The 9175-nt window shown below is 40.1% G+C and overlaps 1 protein-coding gene across 2 annotated transcripts; it reads right to left on the bottom strand.

Moving 5' to 3' along the window:
* Positions 1 to 1010: 1010 nt before the first annotated feature.
* Positions 1011 to 8005, bottom strand: LOC102834908 (cytochrome c oxidase subunit 7B, mitochondrial-like). Of its 2 annotated transcripts, none has more exons than XM_006873739.1 (3): positions 7902 to 8005; positions 2135 to 2263; positions 1011 to 1084 (listed from the first exon to the last, which is right to left on the bottom strand). In XM_006873739.1, the coding sequence occupies exons 1-3, from the start codon at positions 7939 to 7941 to the stop codon at positions 1011 to 1013; spliced, it is 243 nt and encodes an 80-aa protein (XP_006873801.1). In that variant the 5' UTR covers positions 7942 to 8005. The 2 variants fall into 2 exon arrangements, with proteins under 2 accessions (XP_006873801.1, XP_006873802.1); XM_006873740.1 differs by having other exon boundaries at positions 1011 to 1088; positions 2139 to 2263; positions 7902 to 7941.
* Positions 8006 to 9175: the final 1170 nt, after the last annotated feature.

The following is a 9175-nucleotide window of genomic DNA, read 5'->3' as shown; positions in this document are numbered from 1 at the left end:
ACTGTCCCATATTTTCCTAGGTTTAAATTTTTACAAGAACAGAGGACCAGCTCTCCCAGTGAGCTCTTCTGGCTGCGAACTCAGAATAATGCACAAAACCAAACACTGTTATACATGACAGTAAAGCAACTGGAACTGTTAAGACAATTGAGGAAAACACATACTTGACAGGTTGGTTTTTTTTGACAGATTTTTTAAAGGAACATTTTAAACTTCTGAAACATGAAGATCTAAACCTCTAAATAACTGTGTTAAGGAGGTAGTCTTTAAATATACTAAGGGTTCATTTTATATGACTAGTCTTCCCTTGGGTCTGGTATAGTGCTGCAGGTTAATGCACTGAACAACAAGGTCAAGTTGGCCTGCAACTGCAAGGTTGGTGGTCCAAACCCACAAAGTGCTCCTCGAAAATCTTATACAGGGTCACTGAGTCAGAACCCATTCAACAGCATTTAACAGTGTGGCACTGTAGGACAAACACTGGACTGCTAACTGAAGGGTCAGCAGTTCAAACCCACGAGTCACTTCTTGGAAACCCTATACAGGGTTGCTATGAGTCAGAACTGACTCGGCGGCACTTAACATAGCATTTCCAGTACCCCGATGGCACAGTGGGTTAAGCGTTGGACTACTAACCACAAGGCTGATTGATGGTTCAAGCCCACAAGCCGCTCTATCAGGAATAAGATGAAATTGTCTGCTCCCGTAACTGATCCTGTAAAGATTTAGTCCCAGAAACCCTAAGGAGAGGTTCTACTCTGTCCTACAGGGTCACTATGAGTCAACTCCATAGCAGTAGGTTTTTTACAGAATATAACAAAGTTAATTAAGTGGTGATCAAGTCTGGTTTCATTTACATAGGAAGCAAAGAAAACCTACAACAAAAGTTTCAAATGTACTTTATTTATTCAATAATGTCATGTTTTAATGGGTACATGGTGCTTTTTTTACTTGGCATTGATTACAAGTTCATTGTGAAACAATTCAGTATTTGTCATCAGCTGCTTTGATTACTTGTCTCTCCATTCCTTTGGGGTGACTCTGCCAACAGGGGACAGGTTCCATTCTATTCCAATTTGTGTTGCTGTCTGTAAGAATTAAAATTCTGTCAGTTATACATGTTTAAACCAGAATTCACTCTCTTTTAAGAGTCTATTTCTTAAATGACAAAGGTACTCTTCTCTATAAGTTAAAAACACACAGAATCTCAACTGGAATATAATGTCTTCCATGTAGTTCAAACCTAAATACGGTCCTAATCAATCTAAAAGAGAAGTGTTGCTCAATGAGAGGGCTTCTAAAAGTTCATGAAATAACGGAATCCAAGGATAATGGATCAAAATAAGAATAGGAAAGGTCTACTGAAGTTTATTTATTAAATTAAACTTATACACATTAAAAGGAGTCCTGGTAGCATAGTTATGAGCTATGCCGGTAACTATAAGGTCAGTACTTCGAATCTATCATTTACTCTGCAGGAGAAAGCATATATATTAACAAAAACTTTTATGTTTACTATAAGTTCAGAACCTCTACTTTTAATCAGCAAGCAAAGTAACTGTCAAGTAGATTGTTAAATCTAAGATGTGAAAACTAAAATAGTGAAAGCAAGTTACTTTGCTTCTCATCTATCAAGAATACTGTGCTCAATTCTGAATTTTAGAAGAAAAATGATAAGTGAAATGTATCCAGTTGAGTGACCAAATATGATGAAAATCCTGGAAGTCACATTATTATAAATGACTGAAAAGCTTAATCAGAAAGGGTGGCCTCAGGAAACACGACAGCCATTTTCAAATATGAAACTGCTGTTATATGGAAGTGGGATCTGAATTTCTATGTTGCAATAGAAAGATGAGTTAAACATAAAGAGGCAGATTTTAATATAACATAAGATGCTTTGATAGCTATACAATTTGAAAAGAGCTGCTTTGAGATCCAATGAGCAATTTGTAATTGGAAATGTTAATAAATGAATGCTGAATGTTGAAAAAAAATTGTATATTAGGTAGGTAGGTGACTTGACTCAAGAATCCCTAACTACAAATGTATGTTAATGTGTTAAAATATTTTGAATACCTAGTCCAAATGAGAAGAAAATATATCTAAAATAGAAATTACCTATAAATAGTACTTACATATGTCCAAACAGCAACACAGAAAGTAGCTCCACTAGCTAATACAGCATTACCATATTTGTCATGGAAATCAGGTGCGCGTTTCTGATGGTTCTGCCTTGCCATTGTTTGCTGAATGCTTCGAACTTAAGATAAAAGGATACAGAAGTATATCGTTAATTATCAAGAAAATACAACATATATGAATGATACTACCAATCAAGAAAGCCAAGTTAACTTTACAATACTTTGAAATGCATCAAAAATAAGATGCAAATGATAAAACAAATGTAAAACGTATGTGGTGGATATGTGAATGGTCATCATACAATTCTTCAGGCTTTTCTATATATTTGAAGGCTTTCATAATAAAATGTTGGGGAGGAAAACAAAGCAGTGGTGATGTAGCATTCACTTCAAAGTAGTACAAAGGGCCTTCAAAATATTCATGTAAAAATCCCATAATCTTTTAATTGTATTTTTCCACAAAGCCCCTTCATATTTATATACCCTTTGGAACTTTGTTCACTGGAAAACCAATTAACTTTGGTAAATGGATGAGGTATATAAACATGTAAAGAGGATTAAATCAGAAAGGATCATCAAGGGTCCTGAATATTAGGCTAGGTAAGGGAAGCTGATAATGCTTTTTGAACAGAATGACAAGATTACAACTTTACTTTTACTACCATTTCTAGGGGAAAGTATATAATACAGATTGTTTTCAAACTATCTCTTGCCGGTTGTTGGAGTAATGGAGAAAGGACCAAAACTGGGAAATACATTATTTCCAGCTGGGTTTTTTTCTTTTCTGCTTTCTCTCCAATCCACGCAGACCCCTATTGTTTTAAATAGGGCCCTAAAAGGTACTTTTACATTAAGTATGTAATGAAAAGTAGGTTAGAGAAACTGAAATGTTGTCTACTCCCTATGTACTAGTATTTAAGAACACAACGGCTTCTATGTGACGAAGGTTTCCTCTCATAATTGCTTGACACAATTTTTTGTTTTCAACTTTAGTTATACATAGGAGGAGCAAATTTAGAACATTTCATAATTATTTTCTGCTCTAGAATATTTTAAAGTATGCAGTGAAATCCATATACTTAAAAAAAAATTCCTTTTCTGAGGAGTCTGGTGACACAGTAGTTTAAAAAGTACTGGAACGCTAACCAAAAGGTTGGGAACTAGAATGCACCACCTATGCTGCGTGAGTCTCCTTCCCTAGATTTCAGCTTTGGAAACCTATGGGCTCACTTCCTATAAGTCTCATATTGAACTTGAGTTGGAAGAGGCCAAGTCTGGTCTCAAAATGGAGGTAAAACTGCTGCCCAGTGGCCCCCAGCCCGACTCTGGCCACTGGAGGTCATGATCCAAAAGAATCAGAGCAGTTGCAAAAACTGTTTATTCGTGTTCTGAGCTTTGAAACTACAGATGAGAGTCTTAGAGAATATTTTGAGAAATGGGGCACACTCACAGACTGTGTGGTGGTGAGAGATCCCCAGACAAAACGTTCCAGGGGCGGCTTTGGTTTTGTGACTTACTCTTGTGTCAAAGAGGTGGATGCAGCAATGTGCTCCCAACCACATAAGGTTGATGGGCGTGTAGTGGGACTAGAGAGAGCTGTATCTAGAGAGGATTTGCTTTTGTAACTTTTGATGATCATGATACAGTTGATAAAATTATTCAGAAATGCTACATTTATGGGCATAATTGAGAAGTGAAAAAGGTCCTTTCTAAGCAAGACATGCAGTCTGCTAGATCAGAGAGGAGGTCATGGAGAAACTGTGGAGATGGTGAAGGGAACTTTGGCTGTGGTACAAACTTTGGAGGAAGAGGAGGTGGTGGAGACGGTAGCAGCAGAGGTAGTTATGGAGGAATTGATGGCAGATATAATGGGTTTGGAGGTGATGGTGGCAACTATGGAGGTGGTAGTGATTATAGTAATAGAGGGAGCTATCGTGGTGGTAGACCAGGATATAGAAACCAAGGTGGTGGTTACAATGAAGAAGGAAATTTTTATAGTGATTAACTAACTATGGCTCTGGTACTGTAGTGGTTATGAATCAGGCTGTGAACCTTAAGGTTAGCAGTTCGAAACTACCAGCTGTTCCACAGGAGAAAGATGAGGCCTTCTGCTCCCGTAAAAATTGACAGCCTTGGAAACCCTGTACGGGGTCACTATGAGTCGGAACCGACTCTACAGCACATAACCACCACCACCCAACTATGGCGGTGGTAGGAACTATGGTTTTGGACATTATAGTGGACATCAACAATCAAATCATGGGCCCATCAAAGGGGGCAGCGTTAGTGGAAGAAGCGCAGTCAGTCCTTATGGTGATGGTTATGGAACTGGTGGTGAAGTGGTGGATATGGTAGCAGGTTTTAAAAATTCAGCAAAAAGGGGCTACAGGAAAGAGAGCAAGGAGTTGTCAGGAAAGCTGTAGTTACTTTAAGACAAATGCATTAGCTATAAAATCTGCCACAGAAGGAACGATGATCCAGAGTCAGAAAAGTTACTGCAGCTTAAACAGGAAATCCTTCTTGAAGGTTCAGGATTGTCAGAGCCACAGTTTGCAGAGTGCAACTACTGATTAATGCAATGTAGTGTCAATTACATGTACATTACTGAGGTCTTTTATCTGTTATACTTTGTCTTTTTACTTGCGTTGTTATGAAGTACCAGCAAATTGATTCCAACACATAGCAACACTGTATAGGGTTTCTAAGGAGCAGCTGGTAGGTTTAAACTGCTGACCATTTGTTTCATAGTCCAGTGATGATGCCCTATAAATTGTGGTAGTGGTACCAAGAATAAAAAATTAAGTAATTTTTAACTTTTCAATATTTGTGTACCTCAGTTTTTCTACATTCTAGTACAGAAACTTTAACAAGAAGATCATTGTTAATCACTATTTTGTATGAATTTTGCGAAAGCTAACTGCAAAGAAACACCTGCTGACTTGCAATTTAAGGGTGGTTTAATGATCTGGACTATCCGGTTGTCAACAACATTCTCCCCATTTCCAAACCACACTATGAACTGATACATGGTGAGAATACCTATTTGTATGTTTGCAATGTGTGTTTTTTAGAGTCCTGGTGTGGCGCTGTGGGTTAATGTGCTGGACTGCAGAACTGTTTGAACCACAAGGTCAGCAGTTCAAGTTCAAGCCAGCTGCTCTTCAGAAACTCTATACAGGGTCACTATGGGTGGGAACCGACTCGATGGCACTTGACAACAACAACAACATGTGTTTTAGAGAACTAGGATTGGGTATTTCAGTTACTGTATTGTAAATTTAAGAGCATTAAGATTTACCTTCAGTGATAAAAATCTCAAAAGGCCTTATTTCAATTTTGGGGACTTTCTTTTTTTAAAAAGCAGTCAGATTTAACTTAGTGTATTGTTGTTGTTAAGTGCCATCGAGTCAGGTCCGACCCATAGCAACCCTGTAACAGGGTTTCCGAAGGTGTAAATCTTTACAGGAGTAGAAAGCCTCATCTTTCTCCCATGGTGCGGCTGGTAGTTTCGAACTGCTGACCTTAAGGTTCGCAGCCCGATTCGTAACCACTACGCTACCAGAGCTCCTTTAGGTTTGCTAAAAGTCCTAGCTGTGTTTAGAAAATAATACATTTACTTTGGTCATATTTGAACTGCTGCCATAATTTTATTTGGATGTAAAGAATTTCTGCTGCCTTCTGCTTAAATTCTGAAATGGGGTAGTGGATTTTTTTTTTTTAAAGCCCTTTCTTCCTATTTTAAAAATCACTCTTAAAAAACTTCAAAATACAGATCAACAAGCTTGTTGTGGGAGTCCTGGTATGGCCCTGTGGGCTAATGCATCAGACTGCAAGGTCAGTTTGAATCACAAAGTTGTTGATTCAAGCTCACCAGTCACTCCTTGGAAACCCTAAACAGGATCACTATGAGTTGAAATCCACTAGATGGTACTTAACAAAAACAAGCCCACTGTACCCAAGCAAATCAATGACTACCTTTTAAAAGAAAATTTCTTTTTGAAGCACAAGAGTTTTATAAATCTTAAGTTTTTTTCCTTGGTTTAAATTCTTAAAAATTGATGTAAGCTCCCAGAACAAGAGAATCAAAATCAGGCACTGTTGAATCCTTCAAAAGAAAAAATCCTATGGGCCAGCTCTAAAGGAGCTTTGGTTGCGTAGTGGTTATGAATCGGGCTGCGAACTTCAAGGTCAGCAGTTCGAAACTACCAGCCGCTCCATGGGAGAAAGATGAGGCTTTCTACTCCCGTAAAGATTTACAGCCTCGGAAACCCTGTACAGGGTCACTTTGAGTCTGTACAGGGTCACTTTGAGTCGGAATCGACTCTACAGCACATAAGAACAACAAATGCGCCAGCTCTACTCAACAGTAGTTCGTTCTGTGTCAGAATCCACCAATGGAAACAGGTTAGTTTCTTTTATTTTTTCAACAAAGAAGTGAGATTCTTAGAAGTTTGCCTGAATTGAAAGAAATCATGAAAATGCAATTTTGAAATATAAAAAACCAATCAGGTGAATTTTTTGACTATTTTCAAAGGAGTTTAAGTATTAAAAACTCAAATACCCTTAAATGACTCAGTAAAGGGGGTGGGGAGTGGCTAAAGAGGTAATTGCTCAAGGTCACCTTGACTTATAAAAAAGCTTACAAAAATAATCGCTCAAGGTCACTTTCAGTGCCAATCAAATACAGAAAGAAATGAGGGTCGTTTTGTGCCCCCTCTCCTACAATCTAGTGTATAAGGTTAGTCTCAAACTATCCCTGTACCTTCCTAATTTGTCGATGGGGGGGGGGGGAATGGTGATGATTGATTTATGGGCTCCTTGGAAACCCTATACAGGGTCGCTATGGGTAGGAATCGACTCGATGGCACTTCACAACAACAACAATAATAAGCCCTCGAAAGCTCTGGTAGCGTAGTGGTTACGAATCGGGCTGCTAACCTCAAGGTTAGCAGTTCGAAACTACCAGCCATCCAGCGGAGAAAGATGAGGCTTTCAGCTCCCGTAAAGCTTTACAGCCTCGGAAACCTTATATAGGGTCGTTATGAGTCGGAATCGACTCCACGGCACACTACCACCACCACCAGCCCTCGACTTCAAGGTCGGTTTGAACCAAAAGGTCGGCGGCTCAAACTCACCAGCCCCTCCTCGGAACCGACTCAACGGCACTTAACAACAACAATAACGTTTAGTTAATTAACCACAAGTAACAGAAGCTGCAGGACTGCCATTCTGTACAACGTGAAGAGCTAATTTTCTTGCATAGTGGCTACAAGAATTGGGGAGGAATTTCTATGTGGGATAAGAGGAAATGAACCACCAGAGCTGAAATTCACAGGAAATCACTTTGGAAACTAGAGGTATTCACCAAGAACGTCTTTCTCTGAAATTGTAGGCACGCTTAGGCTATAACTGTCTCCGGTAACAGACAGTTGGTAACCAAAGTAAAAACGCGGTTATAAGGCCAATGCTGATGTGTCGCTGTAAGTTAAGCACTGTAAGGTCAGTTGTTCAAACCCACCAGCCGCTTCTCGGAAACACTGTAGAATCCTATGAGTCGGAACCAACTCAACGGCACTTAACAAGGTCAATTCTAAGGGCACCGTCCCAATTACTTGCGGAGTGCGGGAAGCAGGAGAGGAGGCACAGCATTTGAGAATTAGAAAGCAAAGATGTTGGTGGAGGGAAAGGGCACGAGAGATCAGGAGGAGGTATGGATATAAAGCTGCTGAAAATGATTTCCTCACAATTTTTGCTCACCTTGAAGACGACTTAGTGCGTTTTTGGCCAAGGGAAACATCGCGAAGAAGTAAACAGAACTGCGGCAACTACAGTGGGTGGATAGAGACAATTCACGTCCGGTACCCTTGCAAGGAACCCTGAAAAACAAAATGGCTTTCCTTGGGACACTTCAATGAGAATCTGTGGAGTCTCGCGATATTTAAAGGAAAAAAAAAAGTACGGAATTGTAATTTTCTTTACCGCGAGTCAAGATAAAGGGCTTACTGGGAAATGTAGTTTCAGACTATAAATAACGCTTCTTGGTAGCCTCACAGTCAGCAGTTCGAAACTACCAGCAGTTCCGCGGGAGAAAGATGAGGCTTTCTGCTCCCGTAAAGATTTACAGCCTCAGAAACCCTGTACAGGGTCGCTATGGGTCGGAACCGACTCGATGGCACTAACAACAATTGTTGTTCTGGTGTGGTTCTGTAGGATAAGCAGTTGACCACTAGGTCGGCTAGAACTGCAAGGCTAGGGATTCAAACTACCAGTCGCTTCTTGGAAACCCTATACAGAGTCGCTCGGAGTCAGAACCACGACACTTAACAACAACAACAACATTTTGTTAAGTGCCTTCCAGTCAGTTCCGACTCAGGGCGAACCTGCATTATCCAACAGCACCACACCAGGAGTCCAAATAACGCATGTTGTTTTTGTTGTTGCTGTGCCATTGAGTCCGTTCTGACTCATAACTCTAAGTAGTGCTTAATAAATAAATAGAGAACCCCTTGAAGTCATTTTTTCGAATCTAGAGGTAGCGTGGACTCCTGATGTGGCGCTGTGGGTTAATGGGCTTGTCTGCAAGGTTGGCGGTAAAAGCTCGCCAGCTGCTCCACGGAAACCGATACTGGGTCACTTTGGGTCGAAACCGACTAGATGGCACTTAACAACAAGAGGTAGCGTGGTGTGGCGCTGTAGGATAAGAGCTGGACCTTAGCACTGGATCGAAAGGTCGGTTTGAACCGCAAGATGGGTGCTTCAAATTCACCAGCCACTCCTAGGAAACCCTATATAAGGTCGCTATGAGTTGGAACTGACTCCACAGCACTTAACAAAAAGAGATAGCTTGGGAATCCTGGTGTGGAGCTGTTGGTGGGTTTGAACGACTAAACTTGCAGATAGCAGTCCAGTATTTATCCCACAGCACCACACCAGTACTCCCAAATATTTTGTTGTGTTCTATAGGATTTTTACTGACTGATTTTTTTCAGAAGTAGATTACCAGATCTTTCTTCCTAGTCTGTCTCAATCTA

This window comes from Chrysochloris asiatica, unplaced genomic scaffold (assembly GCF_000296735.1).
Source record: "Chrysochloris asiatica unplaced genomic scaffold, ChrAsi1.0 scaffold00252, whole genome shotgun sequence".
NCBI lineage: Eukaryota > Metazoa > Chordata > Mammalia > Afrosoricida > Chrysochloridae > Chrysochloris > Chrysochloris asiatica.
This window is presented reverse-complemented; position numbering and strand designations above follow the sequence as displayed.